At 39.2% G+C, this 19,257-nt stretch overlaps 1 protein-coding gene across 6 annotated transcripts in view; it reads right to left on the bottom strand.

The window, feature by feature from the left end:
* The window catches only part of HNRNPM (heterogeneous nuclear ribonucleoprotein M), a 28,257-nt gene extending 9,351 nt beyond the window's left edge, over positions 1 to 18,906 (bottom strand). The window contains exons 1-9 of one of the 6 annotated variants that reach the window (XM_079115549.1): positions 13,102 to 18,905; positions 11,503 to 11,541; positions 11,350 to 11,385; positions 10,501 to 10,654; positions 9,734 to 9,783; positions 8,817 to 8,877; positions 5,410 to 5,511; positions 4,451 to 4,495; positions 3,907 to 3,984 (exon numbers count right to left, since the gene is read on the bottom strand). In XM_079115549.1, coding sequence (XP_078971675.1) covers positions 3,907 to 3,984; positions 4,451 to 4,495; positions 5,410 to 5,511; positions 8,817 to 8,877; positions 9,734 to 9,783; positions 10,501 to 10,654; positions 11,350 to 11,385; positions 11,503 to 11,541; positions 13,102 to 13,179 — 643 coding nt within the window. In that variant the 5' untranslated portion in view covers positions 13,180 to 18,905. Of the gene's footprint in view, positions 1 to 3,906; positions 3,985 to 4,450; positions 4,496 to 5,409; positions 5,512 to 8,816; positions 8,878 to 9,733; positions 9,784 to 10,500; positions 10,655 to 11,349; positions 11,542 to 13,101 lie in introns of all 6 variants that reach the window. The other 5 variants (XM_079115545.1, XM_079115547.1, XM_079115544.1 and 2 more) reach the window with 5 other exon arrangements.
* Positions 18,907 to 19,257: the final 351 nt, after the last annotated feature.

The following is a 19,257-nucleotide window of genomic DNA, read 5'->3' as shown; positions in this document are numbered from 1 at the left end:
CACTACCAAGTCGGCCTATGTAACTCTTCTGTAGAAAACCATCATTAGACCTTCATTTCTTAAAAAGTGAAAGTCACAAATTCCTGAAAAGGACATATCTACAATGTCTACTACAACTGCACAACAGGTATACCATGCACTTACTACCACAGTACTTAGTACGTCACCTGCAGTGCATACAGAGTCAAAAGTAAGCTGCAGAAGACCCTGTCAATGTAAAGTTAACAAGTAACATCTACTGGGTACTTAAGACATTCCCTGCATAGAACTATTGTTATTGTACTGAATAATCCTCACCACCACCTTTGGCCCTTGTGTTACCTGACTAGTGAGGGTAAAGGGAAGGTTGCTCTAACACAAAAGCACACCCAAACAGAACAAAGAAATATGTATGCATATAAGACTTCTCCGCTGACTACTGCATTGGTCCCATCTACAAAATGGGATTTGGACAACTTCTTTCCCCCTCCCTCTTTTTTTTCTTTGTGTGTGTGTGTGTCCGGGGGTTGTTTAGGGGGTTGAACTCAAGGGTGCTTTTTCACTGAGCTACATTTCCAGTACTTTTTGTTTTCAGACGGGATCTCCCTAAGTTGCTGAGGCTAGTCTTGAATTTGCAATCATCCTGCCTGAGCCACCAGAGCTGCTGGGATTATAGATGTATGCCAGCACACCTGGCTTCTGTTTTTTGTTTTTAAATATTTTTAGTTGTAAATGGACACAATACCTTTGCTTTATTTATTTTTTTTATGTGGTACTGAGGACCGAACCCAGTGCCTCACACATGCTGGGCAAGAGCTCTACCTGGCTTCTGTTTTTGTTTTGTTTTGTTTTGTTTTTTGTGGTGCTAGGGATTGAACCCAGGGCCTTGCGCATGTGAGGCAAGCACTCTATCAACTGAACTATATCTCCAGCCCTTTTTAAAAAATGTCTTTTAAAAACAAAGTTCTGACCTTCTGTGGGAAAATGGCCCACCACAACTGACATCCACTTGAGTAAGCCTTTCATGACTCCTATTGTTAGCTACTTCTTTCATGTACAGCCTTCTCATCCAAGATTCAAATATATCACACCACATCTCCCTCCCATACTCAGAGGTCCTTCAATAATCCAGTATTATCAATCTCACTCCTTACAAGTACCACATAAGCAGGACACATTTTATGATACAACTACAAAAAAATATTTACATGTAACTTGTATCCCTACCCTTTCAAGGAATAGCAATTTAAAAAGAGATGTGAAAGCAGGCTCAGGCTAGCATTATAAAATAAAGGCTCTGGCAATGGTTGACTTAAGCACAGTTTGAAACAAACCCAAAGTGAACCCCATAGGTTAGTGGGGTGCTATCTACTCAAAATGTATCTCACTTGTACAAGTCTGAGGGTGATGGGTAGAGGTCATGATTTAACCAAAAAGAAATCACAAATGGCCTAATCATCAGGGAGCTGTTGCTCTCCTTTAACCCCTCTGATCAGCCTGTGAAGACTGTAACCACCCTCCTCGGATAAGGAAAAGTCGTGTGTAATACAAAACCGATACTCCGCCCTTTCAGGTGCAGCCATTTCTCCCCGCCTCCCAACCACTTGTCAATCTGTGCTCCGCCCGCCTCTCACGTTACAGATTTTTCCAGCCTATGCTACAGCCATTTCCTGCTTCCCACGTTAAGTCCTAACATGCTAGCTAGCTATTGGTTCATCAACTAGCTTGCAAGTATTCTCCTCTGCTACTGGTTCCTTCCAGCCCGGAAGATTCCAATATCTGGGAGAAGAGTCCACGCCATCTTTCTCTTTTCCTTTCTTTTCTCCCCAGAGCGGACACTCTAGTGGTCCGCATAATAAAGTCTCTTATGTGAGGCCCTGTGTCTGCCGTGGATTTTTCTGGGAGCTATTGTCGAGACGCAACTGAGACCAGGCATCCGGAGCGCCAGTTCTGTCGGAGCTGGAACTGCCGCAGGTCCCGAGCTGAGCTGCATTTTTCCTTACAATATGCATGTCTTAATGCATGGGTAAAGACCTTGGAAACCATCTTCCCAACTGCCAACAGGGCAGGGAATCCTATGTGAACTTGAATTCACTCCCCCAGCCCCCCCCAAAAAGAAGAGAATTTCACTATCAAATATTGCATTAAACATCTATATTCGATATCTAACAATCATTTAAATTTTCATTGCCATCCTATCAAAATTAGAAGTATACTAACTGATTTATTGGCCCTGAAAAAGGTTCACTTATAATCCAGTCTAACATCAAGCACCTGGGACCACAATTGATGCAATATGATCATCAACTAAATTTAAATTCAAAACATCTATCAATTTTTCACAGTGTGATTTTAATTTTCCTTTGATGCAATACCCAAGGGCTCCAGAGTTTCACCCAAATCTCAAAACCCAAATCCAGTATAAGGAAGTCCCTGTTCTCTACTGCAGAGGACAGAGAGGGAGGAAACCAAGTTTCTACATCTAAGAACAAAGTCTAAGAACACAGGCTCCATTTTTGTTTCTTTTATGACCAGGCTCAGAATTCTTAACTGATGGATTACACCTGCTACCTTAGCTTACAGAAGACTCAATTCACAAACTCGGCAGAGGTCCCAGGGCTGTCCCATTCCTGGTTTTCATCTATTTCAAAGTCGTACAACTCCACTCCCCAGAGCAACAACCAATTTTTCTTCTAATAACTGATCTGTTCTTAGTCAACATTTTATCAAACCAGACTTCCCAAACTCACTTTTTATTAAAATACACACACACAAACAACAGGCAAACCTTAAAGCACACAGGAAACATGGACCTCTGTCCTTGCATTACTCAACGGTGATCATCTTCCTACCATCTTTCCACTACCTTCTAAAACAAGGCACCCAAGAAAGCAACAAAAACCCTTTCCACTTAGTTTCCTATGCTCTGGAAGAAGCGCAGTCTGGTCTGTTCATCAGGACAGTTTGACCATCTACTCTGGTAAGACACTTGCTCTATATTGTTTTCACATTACTACAGACCAGCAAACATTTAAACCTAAATTCTCAATTACTTTCCCTTCCAGTAAGTTTTATGTATAAAGCATCAGTTTTCCAGCAAACGAGGGTCAAAGAATCAACCAGCATACAGACGATTTCAAAAGAACGACTTCTGGTTTCTCAGCCCTAGGGATAACGCTGTGCTGGAGGCAGTTCCAAAAGGCAGGATTGAGGCATGATGAAAAGCCAGGCTCTGGAGCCAGCCTGGGTTGACATCCAGGCACTACCATTTACTAGCCACATGACCCTAGGCAAGTCACTCTCTGTGCCCCAGTTTTTGATGAATGGGGAAAACAGTACCTACATGTCATGTGGTTCTTGCAAGAACTATTGGAACATATTATAATCATCGTCATTACACTCTGTTAAGAGGTCGGGAGGGCTTTAAGATTTGAATAACAGCATAACAGAAGTTGTGCTATGTAAATGCCAAATTAAAGGAGTCTATGGTTTTTATGTGTCTCTCTCCACAACATGGAATCATCAGGGCAGATTATCAAGAACTACCCATCCCAGCACTCCTGAGACAAACTTGATAAAAAATTTCAAAGAATCCCTTCTACTCAGAGACCATTTTTAGGGTGTGTAAAACATAACCACAGAAGTCTACATGCTTGAGTGCTGAAGGCAATATGAAGAGCTTTAAATCTTTAGTAAATAATTACTGGGAAGACACAGAACATGGGGCAACTTAAGAGTTTAGTGACTAAAAGTAAGCCTTCTATTAAGTCCAATTAAGTCTAGCTATTGAAATATTTAAGGCAATCCAAAGATTCAGTAGCGAAGCAAGAGGGGACGTCATTCACAGTGGGCCTGCAGGCTAAAGGTCACCTGAGAGCCCCAGTCAGCAAAGGACAGGTGTTAAGGAGGAGGAAATATTAATCTTACCATTTATTCGGCCCATGTTCATCCCAGATCCAAATCGCCCCATGTTTTCCATACCACCACCAAAGGGTCCCTCCATGCCTGCAAGAGAGATCTGCATTGTAGTGCCATCCCAAGGAGGCTGAAGAGAATGATTAGAGTAAGGGGGAGGTTTTCACATGTTTCACCTTAGGCATTCTCTGCCAAGAACTTACCAAGTTAAAGGGCTTTTGAAAAACAAAAAATACTGGTTCCCTTGTTTAAAAACCACCATCCTCAAAAGCTAATCTGATCCAACCCCCTCAATGAATACACAAGCAAAAAGAGGTCCAGAGAGATGGAGTGAGTTGCCCAAGGTCACAGAGCTAACTAGGGAGAAAGCCAGAACCAAAAGCCAACACCCACTGGAACAATGGGCAGGTAAGAAAAGTAATTTGTAGACCAAACCTTTTAGAAACCAAAGTGAGAATTTCATGCAGGGTTTAAGAGACAGGAAAGAAAAGAGGGGGAAAAAAGGAAAACCATACCTAAAAGTAATTATATTTGTACTTCATTTTAAATTTCTTACCTCCCATTTTATTTATTCCAAATCCTATGCCTTCCATTCCCATTCCTTAAAAAGAAAAAGTCAATGCAAACTAAAATTATGTCAAAGCAGTAGTGTTTAAACTTAAAAAGCACAAAATTCCAAATCAATAAACAAAAAAAATATTTCTGATGATGAATATATTTTGTCAAAGGTGTGGGGGGGAGGCCCCTACCACTTCAGCTGCCAAAGATGACATCCCAAGCAAATTATTCTAAGTTTTTTATCTGAATAATCATTATGGGGGTTAAAATTCTGTAGGGTCTACATTTTTATTAAATAACCAAATTGAATAGTATTAAATATGGACTATAATTATCAGACACAGATTATGAAACACTCAATTTTTAGAATTTTATTTTATGGAACAGAAGTGAACTTTTCATAAAATCCCTGTTAAAGGTAAAGATGTATGTTCATCATTTTTCCTTGTGATAGCTATGTTATGCAGTGAAGCCCTCCATACCTTCTTGCATCTGTCAATGTTTCTACTTCTAAAAGAAGTCATGACAACAACAGGCGAGAGCCCAAGGTGGTCTAGGTATCAAACTTGACAGGGTATCACAGCACTGCTATGGTTCCATTGTCAGGAAAAATGCAGTCTGTCATCGATAGTGTGACCTTGGGCAAGACCAACTAACTCTCTGGCTAGCCTCCTTTCATCAAATGGTGTAACTATCTCAGCTTGGAAAGTCATTATGAGGATAAAATGAAAGGGTATGAAAATAAAATGGCTTTTTAAAAAAAGGATTTAACTCAGTTAAAAAAAAAAAAAAATACTGCTTATCAATACTATTTATCAAAACAAGGCCGAGATAAACAAGGAGAGAATCCTGTCCTGATTAAATCTTTATTCCATTTGAAATACTTATCCCAATAATTAACTTCAATAATTTTAACTTCCCAAAATAACCCCAATAAAGGTACACTGTAATTCTCACCTGCAGGCCCTATGTTTCCCATTCCAATGCCTTTGTTCAGGTGATTGGCATCAATAGGCTGCCCTCCTGGTCCTAACCCCATGCCAATACCACCAAGTCCATCTGGAAGGAAAAAAAGAGAGTCTTAGCAGCCTTCTTAGTAGCACTTGACCCTCAACCTGCGGCAAGAGTCTTGAGTTATAGCTGTCTCACTCACTTGCTGAGCCCATGCAAACTCAATACTTGATTCAGATTTCAACACTTATACACTCCCTTTTATTTTGCAGTACTGGAAAATGAACCTAGGGGTGTTCCACCACTGAGCTACATCCCCCAACCCAGCCTTTTTTATCTGTTTTTTTTTTTTTTTTTTTTTTTTTTAGATAGGGCCTTGCTAAGTTGTCCAGGCTGGCCTAGAACGTGTGCTCCTCCTACCTCAGCCTCATGAGTTGCTGGGATTACAGGTATACGACACCACCACAACTGGCAAGTACTGCCCGTTATTAAGGTATAGCTATTTACATGTGATCACAGGTTGGAGTTTATGATGTGTACTACACAACAAAAGCAGTTAAAAAAAAAAAAAAAAAAAAAAAAAAATCAATTCACTTCAAAGCTGCCAGGAAGAACTAACAAATCTTGAGCTAAGAATCTTGAGCACCTATTTGTATGCCTACGCCATAAATTGAGAAATGTTTAATCAAAAAAAAAAAAAAAAAAAAAAAGTGACTCATAGCTGGATGCGCGAGGTATACCTGTAATCCCAATTACCTGGGAAGAGAAGAAGAAGGATCACAAGTTTGAGAACAGCCCAGGCAACTTAGCAAGATGCTGTCTCAAAATAAAATTAAAAGGTTAGAAATGTAGCTCATCAATAGAGCCTGCATGAGACCCAGAGTTCAATTCTCAGAACCAAAAAAAAAAAAAAAAAAAAAAAAAAAAAAAAAAAGTAACTCAGACATCAGGTGGCAAGCAGCACAAACACGGGTACCAACACTCACCCTCCTGACCTCCTGGGAGCCCAAAGAAATCTCGAGAAAACCAATTTATACACTGTGCCCACTATAAAACTGGGTACTTTAATAAAAATGAATCTAATATTCAAAAAACCTATCTCCCTGCCTCCTAAGCTTCCTAACTCAAATTGCAACTTACCCTCCGCTCCATGCCCCACAAGCACAAACAGGGACACAAAGAATACAGATAAACTGGTCTATGGAAACAGTCAAAAAAAGACCTGATACCTATAATGCTTTGCATAACCCTGGTCTGAGGCCTAAACAAAATGAGATGAAAAACAACAACAACAACAAAAAGAACTTTCACAAGTTCCCAGGTATTTATCTGATTAACATCCCTGTTTTTAATTGCATAGCAACAGTAGCAAGAAATAACCAAATTGACTTATTCCCAAAGCAATTAGACTTTGAAGCTGACCATCTGAACTGTGCTGAGAGACCAAGAGTCAGGAGTAATGGGCTCCCCGTGGCCCAATGCACCTATTCCTCCTACTTCTTCAGGCACAAGAGTAAACAGGAGCCAGGGAAAGTGATCATTTACTTGGAAGTGGGTGTGTTAAGATAAGAAAATGTGGTCCCTCTCTAAATAATGGTACCTTTCAACATATTAAGCCAATATCCTATTTGCTTTTGGTACTCTTGGTACTGGGGACAAAACCCCGGGCCTCACACAAGCATGGCACTCTATACCACTGAGCTACATCCCCAACCCTAATTTCCTGTTCTTTACTGGTAATCTTATGCATGTGTGTGTGGTAGCGGGGATTAAATCCAGAGCCTCCTAGGCAAGTGCCAGAGAGCTACATCCCCAGTTCTAATCTCCTGGGTATTTTTTGTTTTGTTTTGTTTTGTTTTAGTTGTCCATAGACTTGTATTTAGTTATATGCAGTGCTGAGAATCGAATTCAATGCCTCACGCATGCTACGCAAGTGCTCTTCCACTGAGCTAAAACCACAGCCCACTAATTTCCTATTCTAGGCTGGGGATATAGCTCAGTTGTTAGAGTGCTTGCTTCACAAACACAAGGCCCTGGGTTCAATCCCCAACATGCACGAAAAAAGAGAAAAGAAAAGATTTACCTCTAGCCAGGTGTAGTGGCCCAACAACTCAGGGGCTGAGGCAGCAGGACTGCCAAGTTCAACGCCTACAGTATCAACTTAGTGAGACACTGTCTCAAAATAAAAGGGCTGGGGCTCAATGGTAGAAATTCCCAGTAAGCCCCAACCTCACACACTTGGTGCTTTAGTTTAGGCTCCTATTCAATCTCTATCATAAAGGACTGGCTGGAGCTAGCCCTGCTGCAGACCAAAGCTGCTACTCACGGGCCCTCCTTCCAACCAGCCAGTCCCCTGCCCACCTGTAAGGCTGTTGTCCTCCCTCACACAGAACACAGATCTCATACTCACCACCAGCCTTCGTGCCATAGGCTATCCCTGCCTATACCACCAACTCCCCAAGACTGCATGCTGCCACAGGCCCTCACTACCTCTACCACTATACTACCTCTACCTCACTACCACTACAGTCAGTTCTCAGACTCCCACCTGCTAGAACGCCATGCTGATTAGCACCACTCAACCACACCCAACTTGCTTTCCCTGTCACAAGACAGATTTTCACCTAGATGTTGCAAACAGTTATTTCCTTTTTTTACTCCTCATAGAAAGTCCACGGTTGGGGGGGGGGGGGGAAGTACATGGTTATCTCTTTACATCGACAGAATTCAGGGACATATTCAGAGCTATGCAGCTATGGCTGTCAATTAATTTCAAAACATTTTCATCATCCCAAAAGAAACTCCATTCCACTAGCAGTTACACCTCACTTAATCCTCCCCAGCACCAGCACCACTAATCTACTTCCTGCCTTCATGGAATTTGCTATTCTGGGCATTTCCTAAAGATGCAATCAAAATTTGCCTATACATTTATTAGTATTTCCTTCCTTTTATGGCAAATGGTTCGTCACATGAATTTGCTACATTTCATTTACCTATTTATCATCTAACAGGTCACATCATGACTTTTTGGCTCTCATGATCAATGCTGCTATGATGTACAATTTTAATTCTCTTGGATCATACCTGGAGGTAACTGCTGGGCCATATGGTAACCACCAATGTATTTTGACTCTCAGTACAACCTGGCTTTAATTCCCTTTGCAGATTCTTGTTCTTCCTTCCCCAGGACACTTTCAAAAATGCCTAACAACATCCATCCTCTACATCTTGGCAGTCTGCCTTACCACAAAATCCTCCTAACAACCCTTCTTAGGTTGTGAATTTCTCTGCTCATTTCTCACTCTGAAAAATCTACTGAAAAGAACTGGTCAAGAGAGCTTCAGGATAACCTGACAAGTTCAAGTGTAACTGTAGCATAGTTTACTGATTAGTATAACTGAAATACTTACGGGGAAGTTGCTGTGGACGTTCAGGAGGGAAAAAGTCTCCCTTTGGTAAGGCCCTCTCATCCTGAAAGAAAAATGAATATATCTCAGCATACACTGAAGTACTGTTTACAACAGTCAAAGAGGAACAACGTGTGTTGTTATGGAACTGGTTAAATAAATTATGTTACATTTATTTATGCCACGGAACGCTATGCAACAGTGATAAGGCACATATGAGCACACTTATCACCTTGTTGTCAAGGCAAAGGGTAAAAAAAAAACACAAGTGCATTATTGAAGGTGGGGACGAAATGACCAGGTTCCTGAGCAAGAAATACCAGTGAAACTCTCATACTCTTTTCATGCCTTTTGACTTTTGAGTCATGTGAATCCATTATCTATTCAAAAAACTAAAGTAAATATTTAAGGAAACTAAAAATTTGCTTTATAGTTCCTTATCTTCTTCCTGTTGAGTCCTAGATTGCCCACAGCATGTTCTGGTCATGTCTGTACAAACTATTATCTTTGGCACTGCCACAGAAGAGTCAATGTTTGTTAGGACTGAAATACTCCAAAAGACCTTTAAAAGCTGTCTTTGAATCAAAGTCTTAATTACATTCACAGATATAATGCTAATCAAACATATTATACTTTGAAAACTAGGAACCCACATATATAACCATTCTTTTAAATTGATCACTTGATCATTCAGGATACTCAACTGACTTCCTGAACATGCCAATAATAGCCAACTTTGTAAAGAAGAAAAATCTAGAAACGAGCTGCATGAGCAAAAGTTATATCATAAATGTGTTCAACATACTATACCCTATTAAATTTAGACTAATCTGTTGTTTAGTATAGGGATTATATGTACACTCAATGCCACAATTTTGCTAAACTTGAGTGTATGATAAAGAAAGATTTTATTAACTTACCATTTTGACGTGCATTGGTCTATCAAATAGCAATTGGCCGTTAAACATAGCTGATGTTACAATTAAGGCTATTTCTTACAAATGTTAAACTATGCACAGCAAAACAAATACAAAAGAAAAATACTACACTGCTACCAACCCCTCTAACTGGTGAATTATAAGCAATTTCAATTCAAAACCTTATACTTTTTACCAAAGATCCTCATAAACAGTTGCATCATGGTTTTCTGTATGAATTCAATAGGCCAGGTGAACTACCTTTCTGAAGTACCATGTTTTCTGGGTGAGATACTCAGTGACAGTCTTGCCTGAGTTTAATGACTGCAATCATGCGTGGCACCTTCCACTGTGATTTTAAAAAATGCAACTCTAAGTAAGGTAAGTCCAGAGTTAGGAAGAAGTTTCTCTTCCAAAATGATGTCGATCCACTTGAAGAGACAAGGACATTATGTATAAACATCAAACCCATTTCTCTCCAATGATGTTATTTTTCTGGACATCTCCATTAAAACCCAGATTCCTCTAAGAAGTAAACATTAGAAAAAAAACATTCACAGACAGGAGTTTATGTTCTAACCACCTCTTCTATCCACACACTATGGAATCAATTTCGCCCAAAACCTTTTAAGTTCCATAGTAATGCATTCCCTCCAGTCACATAGAAAATATGAACACAGTTATCTCTTCCTTACACAAACTTATAATTACTACCTAACAGTGCTGTGGCCACCCTGTTCACCATGAGTTAAATTCCTGCAGAAGGATACATATAGCTTGCACAGCTTCAATGGACTGTTCAAAAGTCACAGTGCCTATTCCACGACTTTTCCCATCTTTATCCTCCAGAATGTCTGCTCGGACCACCACACCAGCCATACTAAAAACTTCCTTCAGTTTCTTCCAGCCAACTTTATAATCCAGCTAATTAAGAGAAGGGAGGTTGGTTAAAATCTCAATATAAACATCTTAAGAAAGGCAACATTTTCACTAACTACATGAATGAGAAATGCTTTAGTTGAAAACAAGCATCAGGCAATATCACAAAAACCTAATCACTGCAGTGCCCATTTTTCAAACAGAATTACAAAGTCTGGCCTTAACTAGCTATTTACTGTCTCTTTTCTTGGAAGAACAGAGTCTAAGTCTCCTCATACTTTTCAAACTTACACTTTCTGAACATTAATCCTCCCCCCCAGAAAGGCTGACCATAGCCCACCACCCACAACCCACTTTCTTCTAAAAATACTTCCTCTTACAGATGAGGAAGGTATTACTGCTCACCCCGGGACAGGACACAAAGAGACAGGTGTTAGTATACTGTCTCTGATCACTTTTTCTACAAAGTTAACCCAAAAAGAATGCAGACCCAGATGTCACTTTTGTAAACACCTGCAAACCTCTGTCAGTTCAGCCCCAATAGGACCATGGTCAGTGACTTAAGAACACAATGGTCACTAAGGGACAAAGTCCAATCCCAATACTGGTTTTTAAATAAATCAAGAAGATGACCTTTAATTGTTTCCTCTCAAATATCAGTTACTTTTATATGACTGATAAGACTGAGTTCATAAAGTTCTGCACATTTTCTACTTTAGACAATGTATCCATTTACTTACATTTGCTACAAATACTGTGCTTCCAAGTCTTCCAGCCTGTAATGCATGGATAATCTCATTTGGGATGTTAGGATTATTTAGGATACTGGGTGGGATATTAATCATTCCTGGGCCACCTGGTCCCATACCCATCCCACCAGTCGTAGCCATCACCTTTTGCATTGCTCTCCTGGCATGTTCACCATCAGGATCCTGAAACAAGCACAAAAGTGTTATACTGAGCCAACCCAGTGACGATTAGAACCATACTTGCACCGTAACTGACGCTGCCAAAACTTCAGAGATTAAAAAGCTGCTGGAAATCATTTCTCAAATCTACAAGCAAGAAATTAAAATGAACTAAACCACCAACCTAGGAAGAGTTCCAGCTAAGGAAACAAGAGAGGAAGAAAAGGCACAAAATTTGGTACTGAAAATACTGCCTTCAAATGAACTAAATAAAAAACAAAAGGCACAGAAATGACATGATTAGCTGACCTGATACAGAACTGCCGGACTGTAGGAAGATCTTCATGGTCTTAGTATGATTGACTCTTACTAATTAATTCCTTGGGGTTTGTGTAATTTCTGTAAAACCTATCAATGATTTTTTTTTTTTAAGTTTGAAAGGTACAGTTCTATATCCCCAGGTGCCCCATCTCTCAAATGCTTTAGATGACAAACTTAGGTACGTAAAGTTTTAACCACATTAGCAGCACCTGAACAGGTTTGTGAAGCACTGGTATGGACCAATTTTTTAATTCTCTGTCCTGTTATGTTCCACCATCAATACACAAAAGAACTTAAAATTCCAACCGTGCTTTCCTTCCTAAGTTCTTAATATACTGATCCTCCTTCCCAAGAAGAGGCAAAAAGAAACCAAGGAGTGATTTAATCACCAATAAAATATCTCTTCCCAGAGGAAAAAATTAAAGATATTCAGTAGGATAAGACACGAAAGATGATTTGAATAATGATGAGCTCACTTTAAAAAGGAAAAAAGGGAAAGGGAAAAATAAGAAGAAAAAAAGGGGAGGCTAGGTGTGGTGGTACACACCTGTAATCTCAGCTGTAAGGGAGGCTGAGGCAGGAGGATTTCAAGATGAAGGCCAGCCTCAGCAACTCACAGTGAGTCTTATCTCAAAAAAAAAAAAAAAAAAAAGGGAAAAACTAGGATGTAGTTCAGTAGTAAAGCACCCCTGGGTTCAATCTCCAGTGAGAAACAAAGAAAAAAGAAAATCAAGAGGGAAAAAGAAAGAAAAACAGAAACAAAACAAAGAGTTTAGGGGTACTGCTTAGTGCTGGTGCACCTGTCTAGAATGCACAAGGCCTTGGATTCCATCTCTGATGCCATACATGGAAGAGAAGAAAAGAAGCAGAAGAATGCTGAATAAAAGCGTTCAGACCAATAAAAGAGACTCACTAAGTGTTCCCAAGACAACTTCACCAAAGGAAAGCAGTCAGTTTAGGCCACTTGAGATCTGCTTGGCTGCTATTTCAAAATTCTTACAGAAGTGATGACTGAAGCCTATGATTAACTCTCTTTATTAAAACAACAGGTTGGTCTGCACTATAACATGCAGTCAAGGACCACTCTTATCTTCTCACTCTGAACAGGACACTCAAAAAATTATACATGGTATCCATAGTGTTTATCAAGAGCTTACTTTTGGCTGGAGGTGTAGCACAAGTGGTAGCGCACTTGCCCAGCAAGCACTAGGCCCTGGGTTCCATCCCCAGCACAAAGAAAGAAAGGAGAAAGAAAGAGCTTACTTCTTTGACTTTCAGTGGTCTTCCACTCAGACTATGCTTGTTTAGAACTTCAGCAGCTTTTTTCATACTCTCTTCCATCTTGAATTCAACAACGCTACAAAGAGTCAAAAGGAAGTAAGTGAAACCAGTCCTACAACTTGTAAGGGTCTAATGCCAATAAGTAACTAGACAATACTTACGCACATCCCTTTGGATGAAGCCACAGATCAGTCAGAAGAGCAAGGAAAGGCGAAAAAAAAAAAAAAAAAAAAGTAAATATCAATGACAGTTATAAACAAATTTAAATATGATTTATGTAACAAAGTTAGTTTTTTAAATTAACCTGTCTAAGGGGAAACTGACAGAAGTGCCTTGCCTATGCCTTCCTTATTAAAAAAGCTCCTTAATATTTCCTTTTCCTGCACATTACCAGCATTGCACTATAGTTGCTGAAGTTATAATGAGCAGACCTAAATTCAGGTTCTCCAAGAAATCACACAAAACTTTAGATCTGCTTCCCTCTATACTCAATCAATTCCTTATCGTACTCCTACTAAATCCGTCCCTTCCATAAATTAAGCCCGTCCTTTTGATTATTCTAAGCCATTCTATTGCACGACAGAAAATAGTTTAGTTCTCATTAAACTAGGCCAATTTGGAACGTTCAGGTTTATAATATTTGGTTTACAATTTACTGGCACAAAGGCAACTTTTCGGAATCTTTGGTTCACACAACTTTCAAATTCAGCAAACAACCAAGAATAACATTTTCTAGACAAGAACACACGTTTTACATTAATTATACCACCGCTAAAATTCCATGCATAATTCACACACAGCCAATTCCTCTGTTAACAAAGAGACAATGCTGCTATTGGTCCCCAGTTATCCAAATTGGGCATCCAAACAGAATACCAAAAAGCTCTTTTGGCCAGCCATTTGGAAAAGCGGGACAGGACTCCCATTTGCAAACCCCCTCCCATCCCACTGGAGTGTTGGCAAAATCAAACATAGCTACTGTAACATGAGCACTCACTGCCTTCCTGATTTCATTCGAGTCCACGCCACCATACAATTACATTTGTCATGTAGTAAATCCACAGAAGAAATTCTCTCAGACACTTACCCTTGACTTTCCTTCAGCGTCCATTAAGAGCTCCACGTATGTTACCTCACCAACTACAAATCAGTTTCCAGACGACACATAAACCAAGGGAGAAAAGCCAAGAAAACAATGGGAATTTAGAACAATCATCAGCAACCTTGTATGGAGCCTCTGCCTTATAAGAAAGCCCAGAAACACTCCATATTCTCTAAGCCACCAAACTAGGCATTACAGGTGTGCAGTAAAAGTAGGTGAAAACTCATTAACAATATGTCCTTGATTTTCCTCCCACCACAAACAAGCTACTTCCACAGATTTCAATTACCAAATTTCCCTTCCTGGAATACTCATTCATGACTAGAGGCAATCCAAATCTATAGGAAAGAAGTCTGCATGATTAACTTTTTGGAGAGAGAGAGAGGAAGTTTTACACATACATTCTTTACTAGTGAAAGCAGATAAACAATCCACAGGTTGCAATGCCACTGAACTGAGCTCAAATGCTATAAATACAAGGATGTGCATATGAAGACGCTCAAAGACACACACACACAGCCCCAGGGTCAGATTCATGAGTGTGCAACCTGTGTAATGACAGAGAACTGCGCTTGTTTTAATGTTTTCAGCGCCATCTTGAAATACTTAATTTGTTAACAAGAGGCCCCTCATTTTCATTTTGCATCAGGCCCCACCGATTCTGTCTGGTTCTATACACAACACTAGGCCTCCACAATTTAGAGGTAGAATGTTTGAATATGCAATCATAAAAAAGAGCAGCATCTGGATTCTCTTCAGTGAATTAAGTCAGGCTTTAGTCTTGCTGCTTTCTAAACCTCCCAATGAAAGGACACAAATTCAAATTTAGGGCTCAGTTGGCAACTAAACAGATTCATGATTCTAAGCTACACAAAGGTAAAAGAACAAAGCATTTCAAAAGTTTCCGCAGATTTTCCTCAAGGTTTGGATTGCCAATTCATGACCACCATAACAGATATTAGAATCCATCAAGACAACCACCAAAATGGCTGCTGAACTTGAAAATGGCACAAAGAAACAAACCTAAAGCTTTAAATTTAGAGAAACAATGTCTAAGCAGGCTCTTCAAAGTTAAGAAAGGGCTTTTGTTCTCAGAAATCTTTTTCTAAGGATTTCTGATGTTGAAGCATTCTCCAATTCACTTCAGTTCATTTAGCAGTACAAGGGTAAAATTAACCCACTCAATGGCCTTGACAGGTCCTGACTATTCCAACTCCTTTGTTCAAAGAACATTAAAATTATGAAGATTTTCACGTTACTATATCAAGGAAATATTTTTATTGAAAAACAAAATTATTTCACAAATAAAATTAACATGTTGATGGGCATATATATTTATGGATTTGCAATGTGGTTTAAGGCAGGCGGCAGTGTTCGAAGTTTAAGTCTACAGCCTCACCTTCCTTGTACTTTCCTGAAATATTATAAAACTGGCACTTTGCACAGAAAAGAAAGGAGAATCAGTGCAAAGAAATGAAGAAATAGATGGGACCAGTAGAGTTAACTTCTGAAGTATGTACTCTAATGAGTAATTAAAAAATGGTCACCATCAAAGGATAGTCATATTACTGGCTTTATTTTAAACTTACAAAGTAAAACAGTTCCAAAAATGTTGTGGCCATACCTGAGGCCATGTTAGCCATCTATTTCAACAGCAGCAGCCATTCAAGAACCAGCAGCGCTTGCTTCCACTTTGATGAAAATGCCAAGTAATGTCAAAACAGTAAAGAGACACCCAGGTTTATTTCCTACCAGCTAATACTACCATCTAATAACCTTAAAAAAAAAAATTCACAATATCTAATTCAAGACAGCTGTAACCATGTTATCAGAATTCAATTCTGCTGCATTTGAAGTTTCTAGCCTGTGTCCATAAAGACACTTTTATCAAAAAATTGTTATCGCAACCTAGAAAACAAACAATTCCAAACCAAACTTTTTTCCGCAGTCATAACCATTTTAACAAAATACCAGGTTACGAAATTACAACTTTTCCCACTTAACATTGTAGTGATGGCACACACCTAACTTTTAATCCTTTACACTAAAAATTTACTTTAAAAACTTTCCCCTTTTTTCCTCCAAATGGTATAGCTATGTCTCCAGCATGAGTTGTACTGTCCTTGAACATCATCAGAAGTAACCATGTTTGAAATTCATAACATTCCAATCCCTAATCTGAGAGACTTCATCAGTTCAGCCTTCTGGGATCTGTAATTGTTTCTAATTCATACTCCCCCTATAGGAAGATAATTATGAAGTCTTTGAAAGATCACTTGTCTTTTAGTTCTGCAACATGGAAAGACTCGTATAACAGAAATCAACAAGAATTTGAAGGCATAGCCTGATCCATTGCATGAAATGAAGTTTAAAAGAGTGAATCATCCAGAGCAGATCACAAACACAGGTAGCAGCACCAATCTCACAGAAGTGGAACTTGAAGTTATAAAAGAGGAATTTGCAGCATCTCTCGCCTCCTGAACATTGTTGGAATCCATGAAATTCCAAGTACGCTGCTAAGACAAATTCAATTGCAGCTTCAAACATCAAAGCATCTAAATGAAAAAACTAAGACCAAAAATTTTAATGCCAAATATGTCAACTTCTACCTTCCATTAAAAAATGCCCCAAGAAATCATTTTAACCAACATTTAAGTGGATCACAAAAGTAATGCCTCCAAAATGAAACATATTGTTAATTAGATGAGCAACCTAAAATGCACTCAGGCAGCTTGGAGCTACTGTGATTCTCTCTTGTACAAATTTTTATCACAATGAGCATTTGTTTTTGTGCTACCATTTACTGCTCAAATCTGAAAGACAAACAATAGAAGAAATACAGATGCCAAAACTTCACTGAAGAGAATTCATGTATGTGGTAAACCCTTCTTCATCTTTTTATTTTGTTTGCTTGGTGCTGGGATGAAACCCAGAGCCTCACACATACTAAGCACCCACTCTATCACTAAGTTGCACCCTGATCTCCAAGGCAAAGTCATTTTGTCAATCTTTCTTTACTTAATAGTGGACAATTCTTAGGTAGTCACACTAAGTGAGAATAAATTCACATTTTATTTTGGAAAGCTTTTCTTTGATGTAACATAAAGACAACTTGAAACAGCAAAGGAATTATTCTACACAATAACCTCTTGCCTAATGAACAAGTTAGAAGATGACAAAATCCATACTTGTTCCCAATTCATGGATAACAGAAGAGTATGATCTCTAACTAGGCCAAAGATCAGAGTAAGTAACACAGACTGTACTACTGGGGATCAACTTCAGTATTCATACAAATGAATGCTTTAGCATAATAGGCCTTTCTGAATGCAGGCTGAATTTCCAACAAAGGAAAATATGAAGAAGCAAACAGACTGGGTAAGGATTTTATTTAAACTGAAAATGCCTATAACCTACAAAGCAGATTACCTCTAAGAGCCAGTGGAGGCTTTCTATTGGACTACATTTGCCCTCTGGGCCTCAGTTTTATTGTCAGCAAGAATCTGAAATTTACTTAAAGTGATGCATTAAGTAATAACAAAAGGATTAAGTGCTTAAAGAAATCTTTGCTTACATAAGTTAAACTGACTGCTGCTAAACCTGGGATTGAACTGTGAGTAAACTACATCATTGACCTTCCTTTCTTCCTCAAACTGGGCTCTGTATTTACTCAGGGTTAGTGCAGTTCAGCACTGCTTGGGATGCAGTCACCTCACCTAGAGGTTCTCTGGTTAGGACACAACAGCCAGGTACTGGGCTTTCTTTATTCACAGAGGATCCCATGGTCTCAAATTATTGTAACACAACACTAAGTTTAAAATGCCCAAGATCATTTTTTCCTCTCAGAAATCTTTTATTTTTTTCTGCCCAGTCCTTATGGTTAAATGCTTTAAGTCACGTATTCCATTAATGAGCTGTCATGATGTAACTGAGTAGCTGTGGACTTAAAGTCACTTTCAAAGATGGTCTGGCAATCTCCAATTCAAGTATCATATAACACTGGTTCTCAATTTTCTTTTTCAATTCAGCAACTCCAGTGATCACAGCAGTCGTTTGTTCCACATAATACCTCCATTAAAAATAAGCATGGTCTAAAGGAAAGACAATAGAAATCTTCCCTTTGTTTCATCAGGACACCTAGAGCAGAAAGGGGAAGGCAGGGATCAGGTGCTTAGAGCAAGAGCAACTGCAAAAACAATGTCTAACTTAAACCCTGACTGGTAGGACAAAAGGGGGTTTGAGCAAAACAGCATCCTGGCTCAAAACAAAAAAGCTCGGAGACATTTTCTCTTTAAAATTGGCAATGCTAGCCATGCGCGGTGGCGCACTCCTATAAGGAGGCTGAGACAGGAGGATTGTGAGTTCAAAGCCAGCCTCAGCAATGATGAGAAGCATCTCATCAAGCATCTCAGTGAGAACCTGTCTCTAAATAAAATACAAAACAGGGCTGGGGGATGTGGTTCAGTGGTAAAGTGCCCCTGAGTTCAATCCCCGGTACCCCAAAAAAAATAAAAATAAAAATAAAAATAAAAAAATAGGCAATGCTGATTTTCATGACAGAGCCACAAAAGAGCTTTGTGATTATTTAGAGAGAAATGTTTAAGAGACAGTTCACATAATAGATTACTACCAGGAACCCCTAGAATGCATCTAAAGGCTAAAATTAAGCACAGAGAATATACACCTGGTTTCAAAAAAAAAAAAAGGGGAAGATCAGCAGGCCATATAGCCCATCTGGTAGAGTGCCTGCCTTGCATGCTCAGGGCCAGAGTTCAATTCCCCAGCACTGTGGGATTGCAGAAGTAACAAAGGAAACCAAAAAAGGGAAGATCAGGAACCAGGGAAAGGTACACGAGAGATAACCTCATGCACAATTACTGAGAAAAGCTCCCCTCTTGCCAAAGCTACTTTAGTTCTGAGACCTGCAATTAGACACTGCTGCCTTGACAGAAAATTCAAGTTGAAAATTCTAGCTCCTATTTCACTAGTTTCTCAAAAAAACAGGACCAAGATTTCATTAGGAATGAACTCTTAAA

Source organism: Sciurus vulgaris (genome assembly GCF_902686455.1).
Source record: "Sciurus vulgaris genome assembly, chromosome: 16".
NCBI classification, from domain to species: Eukaryota; Metazoa; Chordata; class Mammalia; order Rodentia; family Sciuridae; genus Sciurus; species Sciurus vulgaris.
The sequence above is the reverse complement of the archived record's forward strand: the minus strand, read 5'-3'. Positions and strand labels throughout refer to the sequence as shown.